The following is a 22,004-nucleotide window of genomic DNA, read 5'->3' as shown; positions in this document are numbered from 1 at the left end:
TTTCCACGCTCTGTGTAGATCCTGTAGCGTCAAGTTGACTACTGTAGTCTGGATGTGAACCGGAAAGGTGGGGATTCTATTTATAAGATAAAAGCACATCTACAGATGACCTCATATCCTAATAATGTTAAATATAAACTAGCTGTGGGGAGTGTCTTTTGTCATTTTTTGTCATTCCTGTATATATTTGGTTTGGAGACAAGATTTAAAGTCATGCTGCGGTATAAAATAAGATGCCCAAATATATATTTTACTTTTTTTCTTTTTTTTTATAACTAAAATTCGTATTAAACCCGTAGCCTGCTGTTTGGATCTCCTTCCCACATATTTTAAAAAATCATTTTACAGCGTTTTTTATTTTATTATTATTTTTTTAAATGAAGATATACTACTGTCTGCTTGTGAACGTAAATTATTCTCCTCTGATGACTGTTTTCCGTACTGCTCTTAAGTCCATTATCGTTAAACCTCTGAAGAGAAATAAAACAGATGCTTGATAACAGGTCAGTATCCAACTGAGAGACTTGCTTTTAACAAGTTGTTAATAATTTTATGAATTGTCATCACATTCCCGAGAAATACCAATCAGGTTTTATAAACAATTATAGTACTGATATGAGCCTCTGATTATATTTTCCTAAATTACAGAATACAGATAGAAGCTCATGTTTAGACTGTGTTCACTTAAAGGCAGACTTTGCCTACATCGGTACCACATAAACAACGCTTTTTGTTCTTATCTTTTTGATTCCTTCATATATATTCACCAAAATGATGTATTATGTAAATGTAAATCTAAAGCTAAAATGTAGTGAAGCCCACAGGAACATATCAAAATACTTAACAGTTTTGTGATGAAATTTTGCCTATATGAATTTAAAAAATATCCAGATACATAATACAAATAGGTTATTTTATTTTAAAGTGGTCGTACATCCATTTTGATCAATTGTATAGTGAATATTTTGACCTAATTTGACGGAACAGCTTGTAAACGGTTGGATTTCATCTCAGCCCGGCTGGGGTTTTATTTTGAAATAATAGCTTGATGTACTTTTCTCAGTCACTCTGTCTAACTTCACAGACACTTTGCACTTTTGACAGTTAGCATGTTAGCAGCGAACTGCTAAACTCTCCAGATAACATGTCCGTAAAATAGCGAACAGTGAGTGAAAAGTACGAAGTGTTTCTGGAGTTTTTTCTTGGTGAACTCTTCACTGTCTGAGGATGTTTTCGTCTGCCTGGAATTTTGTTAAACGCCACAAAAGGAAATTTATTTTCGCCGGAGCTGTAGTTGGAGGTAACTAGTGCTCCGTTTAGCTCCCTGCTAACAGTGGATTGTAGCAGCACGACAGACACCGCCAAACTGTCTTGTAATAGCCTAGTTTTAAAAATATTTCTGTAGTATGTGCATGTTAGCATATATTTTAATAGCATTCATGAGCCGTGAGGTTTGTGTGATTAATTCGGCGTAACATTTTCTCCATTTAGCAACAGAATCTGTATTAAAACTACATGTTGCCAACCATCCACCAGATGTACTTTCAAGGAGGAGAACTGTGTCAATACCGAAGATGTCTTTAAACTGACTAAAAATTGAATGAACTTTGGTGTGACAACCCATGCATGCACAGCATTGATGGATATTAATTGTGAGGGTATTGAATAATCCTTAAGCTGCTTTAAGGAAACACTGGCTTTAACTAAACTGCTGACCCATGAGTTTTAGCCTTTTATCTCATGTGGCTTTATGGAAACTGCAGCTTGCTCTAATTGTATTGTCCTCTCAGATGGATGATTGTTTCTAGTAGGAAAACAAAGCAATAAGCATATGCAGCATTCATTAACTAAGGCACACATTTGACAGTGAATGATTTTGGCATTTGGAGCATGTTTTAAGTGTAATTTATGGCAGTATACACTACCAGTCAAAAGTTTGGACAAACCTTCTCATTCAGTGGTTTTTATTTATTTTCTACATCGTAGATTATTCTGAACACATCCAAACTATAAAAGAATACATATTGAATTATGTTGTAAACAAAAAAGTGTTGATCTTCAGTATTAATCTACAATGTAGAAAATAATACAAATAAATAAGAAGTATTGATTAAGAAGGTGTGTCCAAACCTTTGACTGGTAGTGTACATGTGTATCAACATGCCTGGGGGAAAGACAAAACAACAAAAAACGACATAAAAACATAAAGAGTGTCATTTTATGAAATGGTAAAATATATGTATGCTACAGAAAGTACAGTCCATGGGTATTACTCCACATTATAAGTTTTTCTAATGTCTTGATACGCTTGAAAGGATTGTTTCCTGTGTGCTACTCGTGTATTTCTCTGTTCTCAGGCGTGTACGTCCTGGGTAAATATGCTCAGAAGAAGATCAGGGAGATCCAGGAGAGGGAGGCGACGGAGTACATCGCTCAGGCAAGAAGGCAGTTCCACTTCGAGAGCAACCAGAGGACCTGCAACATGACCGGTAAGTACTTTACACATGTCCTTAAGGCTAATTTTATGTCAGAATCAGTGCTGAAAACAATCAAAATCGAGAGTTCGTCTTTGCTCACGTAGTGTTTGTGTGTTTCAGTGCTGTCCATGCTTCCTCCGCTGAGAGAAGCCATCATCAGTCAGCTTAACTCAGAGAGTCTCACTGCACTACTGAAGACCAAGTGAGAAGAAGCCTATTTTACTATTGCATATAGTCTGACTTTTCAACACAGTACTGTACATTGTTGTATCTTTTAAGGCTAAAAAAAAGTTGAAATTTTATTTCTCTCTTCATCGGTTTTCTTGCTTCTCTTAAATAACCTATATTATGAAGTATTACATTAGTTTATATAGTGAAAGAAAATGTACTATAAAGTGTGATGTTGCTCACAATCTTTTTCTTTTCCCACATTTTCTCACAGACCAGACAATAAACTGGAGATCTGGGAAGACTTAAAGATCATCAGTAAGTGTTTTTTCACATCAGATAGCACTAAAGAATGCTTTACACAGTATGACGTTAATACTAAAGTATAATGTAGTTAAATAATCTCTTATATGACTTTGCGGTATAAAAAAAAATACAAGGATTACCAATGTTAGTTTTCTATTTTGTTGACTTGAGACCCACAATTGAATCACAAAGCTTATTGTCTTGTCAGGTTTCACCCGCACCATCGTTGCCATCTACAGCACCTCCATGCTGGTGGTCCTATTGAGAGTCCAGCTGAACATCATTGGAGGATATCTGTACCTGGATAACTCCACAGGAAAGAGCGGGACGGTGAGTGATTCATAAAGTTCTTTAGCATACAGAATTGAAGAATTACATTGTGAGCTGTTGCCTTCTGAATCTCATATTATTAGATTTCCACAAAAAAAAAAAAAAAAAGTCTAATCTTTAGTAGTTCCTTTCAATGAGGGATGTCCTGATCCAGTCTTGTTTGGGTGTGATCCCAGTCCATTCGTATTACTAATGTCAGATCAGATCTAATACTTGTATTTACTTCAGTGTGAATTAAATATTAGACTTAGATGACTTTATTAACCCTCGGAGGGTAATTAAGTTTATAAATATATATAGATATGTATCTTTTGATATGAATAAATAACAATTGTAGCACTGTACATTTGGTATACATGATTTTTTGGTAGCTACTTGATCAAAATACTGATATATAAACCAAAAATACTGACTGTCAGGATTTGATGCCTGAAGCTGACACTGTTATGGGATAGAAAACGTTAAACTCTGTTGGGAATTGTTACTCCAGATACACCCAGTTCTACTGCAACGCTACACTATGGCGCTAGTCCAGAGCACTCACACTGTTATAGACTAGTTCTTCTTTTACCTCGTTAACAGTCTTTGGCAGAGACACAAACCAGCAACAGCCAAGTTTTATTCTGGCCTGCAATCAAGTTACTCACGGAATTAAGATTAATTAAACACAGCTGCGTTGACCTGCTGCCTGTGATGTCTGTCCTTTTAAAGAGTGTGAGAGTTACCATCAGCTCTGGCTAGAATAAGATGCTGCTTCCTGGATGAGCTGCTCGCTGATCACTTTTAATCAGAAAGAGAGAAGAGAGATTTGTTACAGTTAGTTTGGGAAGTTGTTCAGTCGGTCACCTGGGAGACTGAATAAGTTTTCACATCACGTAATTTCACATTGACGCTCGTTTACAGAGTGATCCTGCAGCGTGGAATTCAACTCTCATTAAGAGGAGCAGCAATGCTAGCGGGTGGAGTTGGATAAAACAGAGTAGAATACAGTACAAACAAAGGATCCGTGTTTTAGCCAATGATGAACATTTAATACAGTATACCTAGATCGGCTCAGGACATACAGGTAGAGGTTCAGAAAAATAAAGCTAACAAGACCCTTGTGTGTTTCTGCGAATTTTTACTAGATAGATAGATAGATAGATAGATAGATAGATAGATAGATAGATAGATAGGTAGGTAGGTAGGTAGATAGATAGATAGATAGATAGATAGATAGGTAGATAGATAGATAGATAGATAGATAGATAGATAGATAGATAGATAGATAGATAGATAGATAAAACCTTTTTATTGATCCTGCAGTGGGGAAATTTGCAGTGTTCCAGCAACAAAGACAGAAAAGACAGTACAAAGAAAAAGAGTAGCACACAGATATAAATAGATGCTTTCTCCTTTATTTATTTATTTAACTGTTAAAGAGGCTAAGCCAATGCTTTAAGCCACTGAGTGAATCCAACCGGGAAACATAAAAACTTAAGTGATGCGCTTAATTGCCGTAACAGATGAATGAAAGTCCAACTCGATTTACTTTTCAATGCACACAGTGTCTTTATTTTTTGTCCAGAAAATCTCCAAAGTGCATAAACTTATATATCCACACGTTGCTGTTCAGCGCTCAGCGGTCAAAAACTGGTTTGTGCCCTTCCGGTTAGAAAAACCCCACATGGACTCAAAGGTTCCTACCTTATATAGGTAAAATCGACAATTAACCCATAAAGGGGTGGAACCCACTGACACCATAATAATTACCTGCATTTCCTGATCTGCTCCTACATTAACCTTTATTTAACCAGGGAAGGTAGTTGAGAACTGATTCTCATTTTCAATAACGACCTGGCCAGGAGGCAGCAAACAAACAGAATGAACAACAAAAATAGACTACATGTACAGCAAATCACACAATATTACTAAACAAATTATACAGCGACTTTTAAAAAGGCTATAAACAGGTGCAGTGCTCCTGAAGCCTCACTCTGACTGACTTTTTAAACGACGAGAGCGATACGTATGAAGTGATTTTTCTTGATTGTTGCAGAGAGTTCCAGTCATTAGCGACAGTAAACTGGAATGAGGATCAACTGAGAGTGGAACGGACTGTGGGAATGTGGAGGTTAATGAGACTGTTAGAGCGAAGAGCATGAGTACTTTAAGAGAAGAAATATAAATGTTTATAGTATCAAATAGAAAAATCTAAAATAAGAATATGGTCATGTTATTGCACTCTATGGAGGTATTGTCTGTGATATTGTGCATAATGTTTGTCTTATTTACATTGTAAAACTAAACCTTAGTCGGTCTTGTTGCAGTCTAAGGCCTCCGTCTCCTGACTTGGACTTTTCAAACTGTAAGGGTTTCCCATTATGTCATAGAAAAACATTTCTTTCAAAACATATTGCAGCTTAGATGCATAAGAACTGTACTACAACTTTAAGCTCCTCCATTCACACTGTGTATATCATTTGTCTGAATCACATACAAATTCAACAGTCTAGTTATCAGGATTTCTGTGGGAAAAGTGGAGAATAAAGCAGCTGTAGGGGAATATATTAAATGCTTATTTATTTCTGTTTTGTGTGTCTTCTCCCAGACTGTTGTGGCTCCCCCAGACGTCCAGCAGCAGTACCTGTCCAGTATCCAACATCTGCTGGGGGACGGTAGAGGAAACAAACACAGACACACAAACACACACCAGGATTACATCTGCCAGCACAGTGTTCAGATTCCTTCTCTCCGTCTCTCACCAGGTTTGACAGCGTTGATGACGGTAGTAAAGAAGGCGGTACAGAACTCACTGGGAAGGTGAGTTTCTGAGCTTATATTTATTGTCATTATCCATTAGCCCACTCATTGATTCATATTACTGACCGAATAATAATTTAGTCCAGAAAAAAGAAAAAGTAAACATTTTACTGAACCTGCACAGCGTCTTGGTTGTTTTCTGCCAGATTCCATGTTCAGTGATATTAAATAGAAATCAAGTAGACATGCCTCTAAACTGAAAACATGTTTCACATTGATTATCTTGATTCAATTCATTGTCTAAACAGTCGATTCATTTTCTGTTGGTCTTGAGTTTGTCTCTGAAGCAGAGCTTGTCTGTGCTGGAGTTGGAGCAGCAGCTGAGCTGGATCAGAGCGGAGGTGGAGGCCGGCTCTGAGCGGTCGCTGTCCTGGTACATGCTGGCAGACGATGAGAACGCTCTCACCGACCAGGTCACTGCACACAGTGGGCTCTACAGCCGCACTCATACGAAGAAGTCTAATAGAGAATGTAACAAGTCTCTTTTCTCCTCTTCTGCTTAGGCCTGTGGGTTAACGGAGAACGACGTAATGACCATCAGACTGTTAAACGAGACTAGAGACATGCTGGACAGGTAAACCCCACACCTGTTTGTGTGTATTTTCACGTTCACTTGTTTGTGGTTATGCACTTGTTAAAGCTGAATGTCTGTTTTGTGTGCGTGACTTCAGTCCAGACTTCACCACTGTTCTCAACGCTTGTCTGAACCGGGGCTTCTCTCGTCTCCTTGACAACCTGGCTGAGTTCTTCCGCCAGCCCCCCAGTGACTCCGCCCCCAGCTCTTTTCCTGATAGGTAAGCTTTTGACTGGCATGTCTAGATATCAGTAATAATGGTTTTTCAACAGATATGTGATTGTTTAACTTTTGTGTGTGTTTCTAAATTGAACTGTGACTGAGTTCCCCTAAATATAAGAGTTATATAGAATATGAGGTATCTTTTAATGCACATCGCTGTATGTATGATCCCCCTCTTTCTAGGTTACTGAGGTCATATTAAAGTCTGAATTGGTCACTGAACTGGTGTCCTGTCACAGCAGACTTTCTAAAGTGTATTAAGCAATTTCATCATGGTGTTACAACTGGCTCTTAGGCACAACAAAGGAGGGGATGGCCAGTCTGTGATCACAACACCAGAGCTCTGTGGCCGCAGCAACTGAAAGACAAAGTTTTCATTGCAGAAATGCTTTAAAGGCAACAAAGTAAATGTTGTGGAGGGACCAAGTCAGAGCCCAGATCTTAATCCAACTGGGATACAATTTGTGGCTTGATTTGAAAATGGCTGTTCACTAACATTCCCTATAGAACCTGACAGAGCTTGAACAGTTTTACAGAGGTGTGGATAAAATTTCAGCATTCAAATTTCAAGCTGGTTCAGATCTATCCAGACAGACAGGCTCGATGCTGTAACTAAGACCAAAGGTACATCTACTAAATACTGACTTGAAGTGACTGAATATTTATACAGTCATTTATTTTGCGTTTTATATTTTTATTTATTAAACTTTACTTTGTAGAAATCTATTTCCATTTTGACAATTCTTGACATAGACCCAAAATTATACTGACCACGATTCAAAGTTGGAAAGCCCTGAAAGGGAAACTTCAAAGGGAGATGAATGCTTTTTACAGGTACTGTACTTACAGTACAGAATGTAATATACTTGTTTTTGCTTTTGCTTTTTTGCTTTTGAAAGTTTATTTTGAACATTTCAACATAAAAAGAAAACAACAACAAAAGACAGCGAATAAGTTGCTCAAAAATAAGTGGGAAGAAGTCGCAGGTTATCTAATCCCATCCCTTCTCCTTACACAATGATTGTAAATCTATTCATTCTGCTTCTCCAAAACACTATAATTTATAAACAATAGTAATAATAACAATAATAATAATAGTTAACATGATTTAGAATGAATATACACCAATATGTCCATTTACATTTATACAAAAGGACGAACACAAAAGGACCTAGCAATAGCAAAACACAACAGAAGGAAAAGACCCAACTAATAATATGCATAAATAAAGAAAGAAAACAAATCATTAAAGAAATAAATAATAATTAACAGTAACCTGTGCACACCCAGCAATATAAATTCTATATAGTATAATGAACATGAAACTATTTATGGTCAATGTCTGATTAGAAATGGTCTGGAAAACCTACAGAGAATGCTGGAAATTCAAGCCTGGAAAAGTCTGGAATCTTGAAAGACTTGATGTGTTGGAACCCAGAGCAGCATTCAGAAATCAGGATAAGGTGTTTACATGCAGCAGAGCGCTCCAACCACATAGTCAACTCTACTATAACTGGGATAAGGGTCAGTTAAGATTTTTGAAACCAGGATATGATGTTTAGTTACTCAAACACAAAAACTGGCCACTGCTCATAACCAGATTGCTCATGTCCGTGTGAACATTGTACTCATCATGTCACTAATGACTAATGTGTTCCATTCAAACTCTTTTTATCTTTCTTTCACCTCTTGTCATTTTGTATGACTATGCCAGTGACTAATGGGACATGTTTATCTGTTTAACTGTCCAGTTATCTGATCAGTGTGGCAGGATGCTTGTGACTGTATTTTTGAAATTGATGCCAGCGTTTCTGTCCGTCTGTCTGTCTGTGTGTCTGCTCAGTCTGTCTGCTGTCAGTCTGCCACTGGCCAAGATCATCCCCATCATCAACGGTCAGATCAACACCATCTGCAGTGAGACTCCCAGTCACTTTGTTCAGGTAAAGTCAAGCTTTCACCAACAGTGTTCTCTTTGTTCAAACACACAAACGTTACAGTAGACAAACAGGAAAAGCTTCATCAGGTGGATCTATGTCAGTACTGGTCCACATTTAGACAAACAGATATTCAACTTTTGGCAGAAACCAGCAGGTCGAGCTGCACTTGTTTTTGACAGCAGACTCTCAGTTATCTGTAAACTAATCAAAGTCCATGCATTGTGTTTGCATTTTGTTTTACTTTTTCTTTATTGATATGTGTAAATTAGTCTTTAATGTGCAATTTGAGAGTCATTCAGGGTCAGTTCAGAACATCTGTTCCATTTTAGAGGGAGTTTTAATTTAATGTGTTTCAAACACTCTTTAATCTGGTTCATTTGTGCCTGTGGGTTGTGTATTAGCACTGCCTGCTAAGGTTTGTTATCAAACATCTATACATTATTGATAGCAACTCAAATCATCAAAACAAACAAAAAAAAAAGTCAGCACCAAAAGCTTGCATGGAGTGTCTTGTGGGACTGCTTGTGTTTAGATGTTGATTTAAAGGAAAATTTGTTCTTCTTTTGAAGTTTTCCAAAACATTTTTTAGGATTTATTTGTATTTACTTTGAAAACATATTGTAGTGCTAGCACTTATTGTTTGTAGTAGTATTTAAAATGTTAAAACAGTAAGTGGCACAAATGACCGTTATTGAACATGATACTAGGCCTTGTGGTCCACTAAAGAAAATCTTGGTCTTCAACTCATCGATTGGTTGTGGGGAAAAATAATCTGAACACTGCTGTGCATTAACCTAATAGGCCACAGAGTTCACTCTGGCTGCTGGCCCCAATGAATTTTAAGCAAACTAAGCTAAGCTAACATCAGCTAGTATTTGTGGCATATTAAGTAAGTTTAACCTGGTTGTTTTATACCAAAATGGCAACAAGAGACTTGTAGCAAACAAGCACACACCTGAATATATTATATGATTTTTAAAAATAAAACTGTATCAACTGGTGATCCCCGCACAAGAACTATTGAGAAATTTGCACTCAAATTCTTGGCCATCTATTTTAAGGAAACGCAATCAAAGCGACAATTTCTTTGACATGCTGTCAGTTAATTTGGAGCTGACTCCATTTTAAGGTTAAATAAATCACCAGCAGTTTATAGTTGTGAAAACAAGGGGGTGAACACAAGTAGTCTGTTACCACCAAAAATAATGGATTAATCCTGGAAGGCTGTTGATGTAGCGCTTTGCCTCTTATAAAAGTAACACCAGCGATTATCGGACCAATGAGAATTAGGTAAAATGAGTGCATACGGCCAACCAATCATACATTATTTTAATAACAAATTCTCCTAAAAATTACTGATGGCTGAGCACTACTTTATTTTTGCCATAGTGCTTAATTTCTTTTGTAAACACATTATCCTCCCATATACAACCCCTTGCAAAAATGATGGATTCTCCAGTCTTGGAGGATGTTCATTCAGTTTAATTTTGTAGAAAAAAAAGCAGATCACAGACATGCCACAAAACTAAAGTCATTTAAAATAGCAACTTTCTGAATTTAAGAAACAGTAAAAGAAATCAAGAAAAAAAAATTGTGGTAATGTTTCAAATTAAAGCTCTTTCCCGTCCAAAAAATCCAACCAGAACCGAACGTCTTTCTCTCCGTCTCTCTGTAGGACCTCCTGATGAACGACCAGGTGAAGGAGTTTGCAGCCAACGTCTACGAGACCTTCAGCATGCCGCAGGAGCTGCAGAAATAATCATCAAGATAGGAGGAGAGCTTCAGAGAAAGAATAGGGGGACGAAACCAGAAATAATTATAGTCCCGGACTGTTAATCCCTCCTTCCTTTCTTTGAGGCATTTTTCTCTGCAGCATCTTGCGGACTTTTTGCTCTCGATGGTGAAGATTCGTGGTGATAATAGCCACAACAGAACAACAAGGATCCCTGCATCCCTTCTGCTATTAGCACCAGGTTGAATTATGGGCCTGCGCCAGGAAGAGGAGACCTGCACTTGGTTTGTAATCAAAGCAAAGCCTGCAGTTACAATTAGAACCATTGCATCTTGGGGACTGAAATCCCATTAAACCCAGGAATTATTGTTTTAATTACCCTGAGAGGTGGAAAAGAAGGTGAAAATACTGAAACCATCAAAGTGCGCATTGAAGGATCTGTCACTGCTGTTCAGAGCAGGGTTTTCAAAGATGATACTGAAACATTTTCAGTTTTTTTTTTGTTCATATTACAGATTTTAGGATGATTTTCCTCCTTTCTATCAGTAGTGATGAGCATCTTATGTCTGTTCACGTTTCCAGCTGTTCGCTCTGCACCTCATGTGTTTCAAGATCAGAAGAGTTTACAATGCATTATGTTTTTCTTTGGTTTTTCTTCACTTAAACAAGGTGGTATTTGTGCCAGATTGAACTAATGTGGGTGGATCTTTATAAGCTGGTGATTTTTTTTTTATTACTTTATTTTTTGGGGGCTAATATGTTTTTCAGTGTTTTTAAATTTCACTATTTCCATGGTGGAAATGTCTGCAGCGGCTGGGTTGTAATTTGGCGACGTTACAACTTCAATGTGAGAGCGAGAAGCTGAGCTGTCCAATCAGAATGTCATATTAGCACAACCAGAGTGGCTCAATACAAACTAAATACGTCGTCAAAATGAAAACTCAACAGAGGTGACCAACTTTCAGTGGTTGACATTTTATTTTTCATAAAATCCCATTAAAAGCAACACTGTAAACATGGTGATATTAATGTTCTTGTTTTCCACGCAAAAGACAACCACAGAGCAGTTTAAAACATCCAGAATTTAATTTCGTTTTCACTGTAAATCTGTATTTTAAGCAGTAAATCCTTTCTTTTTAGTGCTGTTCTTTTGTTGCCCACAAGGTGTCACCCTTCCTCAACTTGTTGGAATCCTACACTCCCCTTTTTCCATCCATAAGCAGGGTTTTCAAGTTACATTTTCTTTGTCATTCTTTTCTTCACAGTATTGCTATTACATGCTGGTAAAATTTTTCTCACAATATCATTCTGTAGAGCAGTTTTTCCCATATTTCTTTTTTTTTTCAGAACTTGTTTTCCCCCTCAATCTATTTGTATGCGGCTTCTTTAAAAGTTTGAGATCATTTTAGATTGTGTTGAAATTACAAGACTGTTATCCAAAGCCAAGAAATCTGGGACAGCTGTACTTAACCTCCTGTCAGCCCCTAATACTTCACGTTTTCAAACTCTTCCCACAGTAGCCACATAAGCTACATAAATCAGGTGTGTTCAGAGCTGGTTCACACCTGATTCCACTAGTCATGTATGTACAGAAGAGGAGGGTCCCCAGGAAGCTCTGAGCTAAAAGCTGTGAGTCATTGTTGCAGTTACAAGTGTTTTTATTATTCCTAAACTCCTGGTTTCAACCATACACATTGTTTGTTTAATGAATGGTTTCACTTAGTTATTTCTTATCTGACACACTAAACGCAAACTGTCCATCTTTGATTACAGCTGCTTTATATTTTCCACATACCTGTAATCACAGTAAAAACAATCTTTAGATGATTATTTTATTACTTCGCACCATGAAAAAAAGATTAAAAATTAATCCCACCTCTAAAAGATTGTGATTATTCAAAGAAGAACTGTAAATGAATCGTGTAAACTGTGGATCTCTGTTAATCTCATGAAAACGCTTCGTTGGCTGGCAGGATTAACTAGAAACCAGTTTGTGGAGAAATGAATCCACCTTGAGGCTGTTTTGGGGCAGATGTGCACATTAACCCATCAGTTAGTTTCCTTCTCAGGCGATGAGAAGAGCATCATGTGACTGCTCAGGTGACTGCTCAGCTAACTTAGTTCCTGGTTTCTGACTTACACAATGAGCACAGTCGGGTGAGAATGTAAAGCTCTGTATGTAACCAGAGACGTTACGCCTTTTTAAAGCGTGATGTCCCGAATGACAGCTGAAATGTATGTTTGTAGCAAATTATTGAAGAGATAATAAATGTAAAATGTGATTTCATATACAGTCTTCATATGGTGTTTTTTAAAAGGCTGACATGACATTCTGTAGTTGGAAATGTGAACAAGTTGCATTTACAACACAATGACTCAACAGGGAAACTGTTAGGAATTAACTGTGTCAACAGGGGGCGCTCTGCCACAGCTACATTCAAAGATAAGATCCATACTGGAAAATGCTGGTGTTGGAAAATATTCAGTGCGCTGTTAAAGTCCATGACACATCTGATAATGGCATCATATTTTAATGACTGAACTCTACCAAGAAAATTTTTTTTATCTTGATCTATAATCAAGATCATCTGTTCATGTGATTCTAAAACGAACCATTTGTTTCCATCATGTTTTTTTTCCGATGATGGATGAACTAACATGACCTCTAACTAACCTACTGCTTTCATTATTTTTGTCACACTGTTTTGCTAAAATTTAAGGACTTGTAATGAGATTAAAAGGACAAAAACAAGAACTTCACAAACTGTGGGAAACCTTTTCTGAGCTATGTTGTGAAATTATTAAGATTTATTTTGTGGGATTAACATGATGATGAACATGATTGAACTGTGATTTATTTCTTTTTTTAATGCAAACTGCTTTGTCATCCTGAATACACTGCATGTTGCATCCAGCGTGTGCAACAGAGAGTGATACAGAAACAGAGTTGTAACATAGAAAGTGAGAGTATCAGTGGCCTAAAGATTAGAGAAACTGGCTCATGACCAGAGGGTTTGACCAGCAGGAGGACTCAAAGCAGATAAAGTGAAAGAGAAGCTCCAGCAGATCAGACTGCGGTTTACCGGGAGACTTCACATATTCCAACCACAGTGTAACATGTGAGAAATGCAGTCTGGTGAAGTTATAATGTTACTTAACAGGTTTCCTTCCTCGTCTCACCAGATGCAGGTGCACCATGAAGATACACAAAGTGGTGCCATGCAAAATGATCAAAATGGCCAGAAGGTTTGTTGGAAGTTAAGGAAATGTTAGAAAATGTTTTGGTTCTAACACATTAAATGTATATTACAGCATGTGGAGATGTTAATATGGTGATGTTTTCCTGATGTGCATCATGTTTTTGTAGTTAAATGTCACATCACATGTCTTGGTGATACTCCAGAAATAAATAGTCTTGTATAGCTGTAATAATGCACAAACCAAGAAGTGCTCAGTGTTTGGCTTTTTTAAAAGTTCATGTTTAGTGTATTGAGTGATACAGATATCATGTGCAGATATAAAATGAGGTTCTGATGTTGTTTTTGGACAGTTTTTAATATTTGTCACACTCCACATATAAGAAACTATAATATATACACTACCATTCAAAAGTTTGGGGTGACTTAGAAATGTCCTTATTTTTGAAAGAAATCTTCTTTCTGAACGTAACATGAAATGAATCAGACATACAGTCTAGACAGTGTTAATGTGGTAAATGACTATTCTAGCTGGAAACAGCTGATTTTTAATAGAATATCTACATAGGGGTACAGAGGAACATTTCCAGCAACCATCACTCCTGTGTTCTAATGCTACATTGTGTTAGCTAATGGTGTTGAAAGGCTAATTGATGATTAGAAAACCCTTGTGCAGTTATGTTAGCACATGAACAAAAGTGTGAGTTTTCATGGAAAACATGAAATTGTCTGGGTGACCCCAAACTTTTCAACAGTAGTGTATATAATGACATAACTTATTGTGCAGTGGATTGGTGTCGAGATCAGTTTAAAGAAAATGAAAAACTCAAGCCAACTCTCACAGAGTTGGCTTGAGATCGAAGGAGAAAAGGATCGAAGGAGAAAAGGGATGATTTAGAGTCATATATTCGAGGATAAAAACATTAGGATTAGTGGGAGGTGAGTTAATGTATTATCCTGGTGCTGTTTTTTCCATCATGTTTTCAAGTTCAACGTCACACTGCAAACTCTCAGTTGTAGTTACCTGAAACTCAGCCGTGCTTGAGGGAACTTCCTGCTGAGAAACTTAATATTTGACTTTACAGATTATAAAAGTGGGAGGGAACCTGAGCCGTCATCAGTGCTGCTCTGTGTGCATCCTTACTTTGGGATGCAGGGAGAGTTTCAGTCGGAGCATCTGTTTCAGTTTCAGCATCTAAATTAAGATGCAGCTCCAGTCCCTCTGGTTGTATCCATGAAACAGTTATTAGATTGATCAAGTACAGATTTATCAGTCACATGAAATCTGTTGTGAAATGTATTTAAAAGTGAAAATATGACACTTTATCTGAGTGTGCACTGTGGTTTTTCATATTATGAGATATTCTAGTAATGTTTCTCTTTTTTGTTTTGAAATTCGGGTGATGTATATAGTTGGCTAGTTAGTTACTATTTCTTTTTTTTTATTTATGATTGTTTTAATTAACTATGGTTCTACAGAAAGAGATTTAGTTAAAGCGCTTGACCCTCATTTTTACTTGGTGGCTACTTGTATTAGCTACATTTTAGATCAGAGATTGTTTCAACTTGTAAAATTCCACCCACTGCTGACTACTGAGACTTGTTTCCTTTATTTTTTATATTTATTACCGTCTTGGGCCTGTTTTTATTACATCACTCTGTCCACACAGACAGGCTCCTCCACACCTCTGCTTTATGGCTACTGATGGATGAAACGGAAAGACTGTAAGCAACCGATGCCTTAAACCCTCAGCAGAGTTTCTTATAACCAGTCTGTGTCCTCACATGACTTGCCACAGGGATAAAAATCTCCCTGTACTATCTGCCCCTGTTTGCTACACAAACAAAACATTCCCCAAAGATTTCCTCGGAGATGTTAAATTGTCAGGAATTATGGTGACAAGTAATTGCTCTGTAAACCTTTGCAGGAGCGTTGAGATTTCTCTCTGGAGGGAAATCAGAAACGCTTACCAGGATGAAGAATTGCAAACAGTGGGGGGGAAAAGCGTCAGCAGACCTATTATCAGCAAAGAAAACAAAAGAGACGTCACTGCACATGAGTACAAGGGTCGACTGAGAGGAAGGAGGAGACTTCAAGCACCAATCAGACAACAGTTTCACTGAGATTGATTTATTTGATTGTGTACTTACAGAATAAGACAGAGTTTGGAAATAAAAGTCAGTGACAATTGTGTGTGTGTGTGTGCAGTGTGTGTGTGTGTGTGTGTGTGCACTCGTGTAACTTTACACATAACGACATTCATCTTCTTCCTGGTTGACTCTGACTCAACATGACTTCATCTTCTTTCCTTACCCTAACAAACATTTTCCCTTATAAGGAGGCATGAAGAAGAGTTGTTTTTTTCCACTCTGACTGATTGGCCAGATTAAATGGTTAACAGTATATGATATTACATTAGACTGAACTGAGCTGCTTTTGTGTGCTGCCCAAGGGTAGTTTTGAACTTTTTAGAGTCCTCACAATTTCAGAGCTGCATAACTTTGATTTATTAACATGCCTTCAGATTGTGTTACTGTTGTGAATAAATCAAATGGTGCAGGACATGTGGTCTCATGGTGCTCAGGTAAGCTCCTATTGGCCTCCAGACTTTGACATTTTTGCATGTATGTTTATCTAGACAGCTCAGATGACAGCACATTGATTTACTCCCTGGATTTATCACTATCAGCTTTACTTTAATCCTAAACCACCTTACATATAGATTTACAGGGATGTATTGTCATTTGCGACCATCAATCTACACTTGGTAAACTATGACAAAGGTAAAACATGTTTTTAGATTTTTTTTCCTCTTTTGCAATTAAAAAAACATAAAATTCAACAATCTAATTAAAGATTTTCACACTCTTTGCATTCTAGACCTTGACTGAACTTCATTCGTGTTTAATGAAAAAGATTGAACAACTTATAAAGGCGCACACCTGTATATACAGTCATGGAAAAAATTATTAGACCACCCTTGTTTTGTTGTTCATTTTGTTCATTTTAATGCCTGCTACAACTAAAGGTACATTTGTTCAGAAAAATATAATGATAGCAACAAAAATAGCTCATAAGAGTTTAATTTCAGAGCTTATATCTAGACATTTTCCATGGTTTTCTTCATAATAACTAAAATCATTTAAGTTCTTACATCAATAGCTATAGCATTGTATTGCCAAAAACTGTGTTTTTAGGCATTCCATGTTTTCTTTTCTGTCTGTTTTAGTCACGATATAGACAGGAGTTACTACTTGATTGCATAATCATTGTTTCTGATGACGAGAGTAATACTTTTTTTCCCTGACTGTATAAGGTTCCTCAACTGATACTGCATGTCAGGACAAAAACCAAATCAGGAAGTCAAGAATTCCTTGCAGACCTTTGTGATAAAGCTGTAGTCAGACACAGGTCAGTTCAAGAGTATGCAACAATTTCTTGAGCTTAAATTGTTCTCAGAAGTACAGTGGCGTCAATAACGGAAATTCAAGAAGTTTGAAATGACCAACTAAATGAGCAAGAAGGACCTTGGTCAGACCAAGAACCCAACAGTCACTCAAAACAGAAGTTCAGAAGTTCGCTGATGGAGAACCTGCCAGAAGGATGACCATCTTAATAACTTCTTTTAGTGTAGAGTGATAAAAAAAAAAAAAAAATCCTCCCTTGAGTAAAAGGCAAACTACAGCCAGCTTGGAGTTTACCAAAAACTTTTTTAAAGGACTCTGAAAGCTCAAGTAAAAAGATTCTCTTGGCCGACAAGATGAATATTAAACAGCTTGGACAGAACTCCAAGCACTATGTCTGTTAAACATCCAACATTGCTCATCACTTACTAATAATGTCCCTACATTGAAGCATGGTGGTGGCAACATCATGCTATGGAGTAGCTTCTTGGTCAGAGCTGAAGGAAGTATGAATGCAGCCAAATACAGAGAGAAAAACCTGCTCTGACATAAGAGTACTGAGATTGGTTGTGATGGCTCTCCTTTCAGCTTCACAATAACCCAAAGAGAAAAGCTAAGACAAATTTTGATTGGATTCAGTTTTTAACTGTCTTTGAGGGACATAGTTAAAATGCAGATTGTAGAGATTTACCCAAGACGACTAGAAGCTGTAAGGGCTGCCACAACAGCTTCTACAGACTGCATAATTAAGAGTCTGAATTCTTTGAGAATACATTATTAATTTAAAAAAAAAAAAAAAGACAATAAATGTCCAATTATATATTTTTAGTTTGGGTGTGGAATAATGCCAGTTTTATTCATTTAAAATCAAAACTCCAACACAAGTTGCACAAAAAGTGAGGGGTTTAAAGGTTTGTAGAGGTGACTATGATTCTGTCAACCCTTAAACCTGTAAAAAACAAAAAAAAGGGGGGGATCAACTCTCAATCAGGCCTTTAAAGAATTAATGGCTGGACAAATGTCCTTTAAAAAAAAAAAAAATCCTCAAGGTCTATATTTCTCACAATCAAACACACTTTGTGACAGCTGGTTAACAGACTGCCACATGAGAGGAATGCCATGTGGTTTGGAAACTGTGATTGTGTGTGATGAGTTTGACCTCCAGTAAGTTTCAGAGTTTCAACACAGAGCTGCTAGTCAGCTGCAGCCTCATGACCTTGTGATCTGCACAATAGATGCTGAGAAGTGACAACACTCCTCTGCTGATGGTCTGATATGCGGGCATTAAACGTCTCACCGTGCCTGTCATGCTGATGAAATAACTTTTTGCTTCCTAAAATAGAGCCAGAGCCAGTACAAACATGTCGAATCAGTCAGTGTGGCAGAATGGAGGCTTTGTTCCATAAAGAGGTCCTTTATTTGCTGAGTAACTGCATGTGGTGAGCCAGTTTTCCATTAAAGTGCTGTTGGGCAGATTGAGATTCAGCACTGAAAAACAGGTTCAGCTCAAATTAGCCCGCACCACATGACTGTGTGTCACAGTTTGAACTTTTGTCGTGGAGCTGTTTGTTCTTGTTCCACACTCTGTGATTGTCTTTGCCCGATTCCGTGGTACAAAGCTGGAAATCCCCCTGTTGTTGAGCTCAAAGTCTGAGCGGCTGGTGTTTCTAAATGCTGTGTGGCTGCAACGGTGTCCCTCATGTCTGAACCACTGACCCACATTGCAAAAGTGGAACAGGTAGCTCCTGTCTGTCAGAGAAATAAACACGCTGCATGGTCATACAGACGTTCTGCTGAAATACCAATAAACAAAAGGGTATTAAAGGTAGAATCAGCGATGCTAATCCAATGCAGTTTTGATCAAATTAAGCGAAAATCTTCTCTCAGCCCATTAAATGTCCATTTTCTGTGCATGTGTATGGAAAATAATCTACACAGTGCTGGTTCTGTTAACAGGAAGTAAAGTGGCGTTGACTGATCCACACAACACTGCTCTGGTGAGTCCCGTCTGCATTCATGCATTCATGCACAGAAAAGAGCAATAGAAGGGGAAAGCAGGCCGTATGTGACAAGGAAGCATGTTATCTACTATGCAAATTAGTTATATAAATATTAACAATCTTTCCCCAAAATCACATCCTTCACCTTCAAATTCATCAAGAAACAGGGAAGCCTGTTTGCTAAGCTACAATTAGTGTATTCTGGCAATGAATTTAAAAAAGCAGGGCTTCAATTGCCACAATAGAAATACATGGGTTCTTTAAATAACCACGTTCTCAGCTTGTAATAACAAATACGAAGGAACGCACCTGGTCATTCCTAAGTCTAAACTCTGCAACATAACCGTCTGTCACTGATGACGTTTTTCATAGTGGTGCTCAGATGGAACAACATTAAAACCAAAAGCTGTACCTGCATTTCAGGAATTCTCTTGTTCTGATGTAGCAGGGAGTTTACTTGAAAACTGTGTCATTATGAAAGTTAAGGAACTGTGTACTGATATACTTCAGTTTCTTGTTTTACAGTTATTATTACAAATTGTTTGATGCGCCTAGACAATAACTGATGCAGTTAACATTTTGAGTCCTACAACGATCCTGTTTTAGTGTGTTATACAGTCATGTAGGTGTACTTTCAGACTGAGACAACACAGTGACATTCACTGAAATTTAGATATTGGAGTTTCAGTGAAAGAACTCGACCATTTATCAGATCTTGGGGCAGCTACAGGGTTGGCCCTGTACCTGGCCCCTTACACCGACCCGGCATAACATTATGACCACCTGAATGATATTGTGTTTGTCCTTTTAGTGCTGCTAAAACTCCTCTCACCCAGTGGGGCATGAACACAGGACCTCTGGGGATGTCCGATGGCAGTGGATCCTGTGGGTTGCAGGGTGGGACCTACCTAGATCAGGTTTATTATGGTATATCCTACAGATACTCAGTTAGAAATGGATCTGGGGAGTGTGGAACCCGGGTGAACACCTTAGCTCTGTTGTGTTCCCCAGGCCACTCCTGAGCAGTTTTTGTGGTGTGTCAGGGTGCATTGTCCTGCTGAGGGTGGAAACTAGCATCCAGGACTGCTGTTGCCATGGAGGGATGGGGGTTTGCTTGACCTGCAATGTTTAGGTGGGTGGTACATGTCAAACATCCACATGAATGTCAGGATTCAAGGTTTCCCAGCAGAACATTGCATTATAACAAGATGATCAATGTTATTCACTTCACCTGTCAGTGGTCATAATATTGTGGCTGATCGATGTGTATACTCAAATATTTAAATGTTATTATATTATAATTCATTAGCGATGACTGAAAGATCACCCAGTATGCTGCACTGTATAGTTTGTGTAGATAGAAAGTGTGGTTAATATGGCAAACATTTGTGGTTTGTTTGCTCTGTTCACATTTTATCTGTTGTAGTAGTTACTGGTACATTAAACATGATGATGCTCTTTTTTTTTTTTTAAAGAAAGTATTTTCTTCTTTTTCTTTACATGGGGATTTTGTAAAGTCTCAGCAGCAACTCTCAGATTCAGCAGATGATATCACGAGGTTTATCTGTTTTTCTTCAAAAGACATAAACGGACTGAAAGACGTGTAATTTTTAGCCTGACAGCTATGCAACACAATCATATCTAATCATTGTTTTACTTCCTCAATGCATGAAAGGTAATAATAGACACTATTATTTCACTTACAATAAAACATCACCAATATTTGATTTAGCTGTGGAGCTAAACTACAGAGTCGACATCACAGTAAATGAGCCATTTTATTGACCACAATGGCTGCGAAATCTACAGTATTTGTATCTTAGGAATGATTACCTTATCTGAATACAAACATTTTTGCCCTTAAGTGCTTATTTAAAGAAATCTCCCCACCCCCACACATTTTCTGCAGCTTAGTGATGCCAGAAGTTGTTCCATGTGGGCGACAAAGGCAACAAAGACTCATTCTGGAGTCTTAAACAGGAAGAAACATAGAGCTTTCACTGTCATAGGGAAAGATTCTGCTTTTTCCTGGGAGTGGAGGATCAGATATGAAACCTGTGTAGGCAAAAAGAGCGGTTCTATCTGTCATAAGTCAAAGGCTAATTCCAGCTAAATCTCTTAAATATCAACATCCTATTTTCTTCATGCATTTTAAAACACTGAGCGTGGGAGTGGTGTATAATATGATGCAGAGCTGAATGCATCAAAATGTAATTGTGTCAACTGTTGGCGTGAACCTGTGAGTTACAGAATTACAACATACTTTAAAAGCGGTCAAAGAACAGTAAACAACATGTTTACGAAACTCACATGGTGTGTACCTGAACTGAAACAGAGCATGGATCTTGTCAACACTTGCATGATGTGCCCACAGAAGTCATTCATGCCAAAATTAGCGCTGTGGTTTGACCTCAACTCACTGAATGTGTATAAAGATCAAGAATCAAGAATCTTTATTGTCATTATGTTTTCACATCGCGAAATTTTGATTGCTGACTCCCAGCTATAGATAAAAAATAGAAAACAATAGAAAAAGACACTATATACAGATAAAATAAAATATGGATGAACCCCTGAGGTTTCCTGAACAGTGGTATTGGAACTCAATGTTTTGACTCTGGCCATTGACATCTTGGCAGTTTCTGACTCTGCTGAAGCATGAGTGGAGCTGAGATGGACAATAAAAACATCTCTTGGCCATGGCATCACCTGTGATGGTACCCACCTGCATAATTTAAACACGTGAGTTTTATAAAATTTCCCCACCTGTAGAGTTGTCATGAATGAGGAAATTAGCTATAGAGACCAAAACAATTTTATTCCAGGATGTAAACGTGTTCTTTTTCTGCTGTAA

The 22,004-nt window shown here is 37.7% G+C and overlaps 1 protein-coding gene across 1 annotated transcript; it reads left to right on the top strand.

Moving 5' to 3' along the window:
* Positions 1–1,087: 1,087 nt before the first annotated feature.
* pex3 (peroxisomal biogenesis factor 3) lies at positions 1,088–12,837 on the top strand. Its single transcript, XM_023267777.3, has 12 exons — positions 1,088–1,300; positions 2,358–2,489; positions 2,598–2,679; positions 2,920–2,963; positions 3,160–3,281; positions 5,872–5,938; positions 6,029–6,083; positions 6,358–6,496; positions 6,587–6,657; positions 6,755–6,877; positions 8,723–8,819; positions 10,492–12,837. The coding sequence occupies exons 1-12, from the start codon at positions 1,228–1,230 to the stop codon at positions 10,573–10,575; spliced, it is 1,089 nt and encodes a 362-aa protein (XP_023123545.1). The 5' UTR covers positions 1,088–1,227; the 3' UTR covers positions 10,576–12,837.
* Positions 12,838–22,004: the final 9,167 nt, after the last annotated feature.

The sequence above is a fragment of the Amphiprion ocellaris genome, chromosome 12, assembly GCF_022539595.1.
Source record: "Amphiprion ocellaris isolate individual 3 ecotype Okinawa chromosome 12, ASM2253959v1, whole genome shotgun sequence".
Classification (NCBI taxonomy): domain Eukaryota; kingdom Metazoa; phylum Chordata; class Actinopteri; family Pomacentridae; genus Amphiprion; species Amphiprion ocellaris.
The sequence above is the reverse complement of the archived record's forward strand: the minus strand, read 5'-3'. Positions and strand labels throughout refer to the sequence as shown.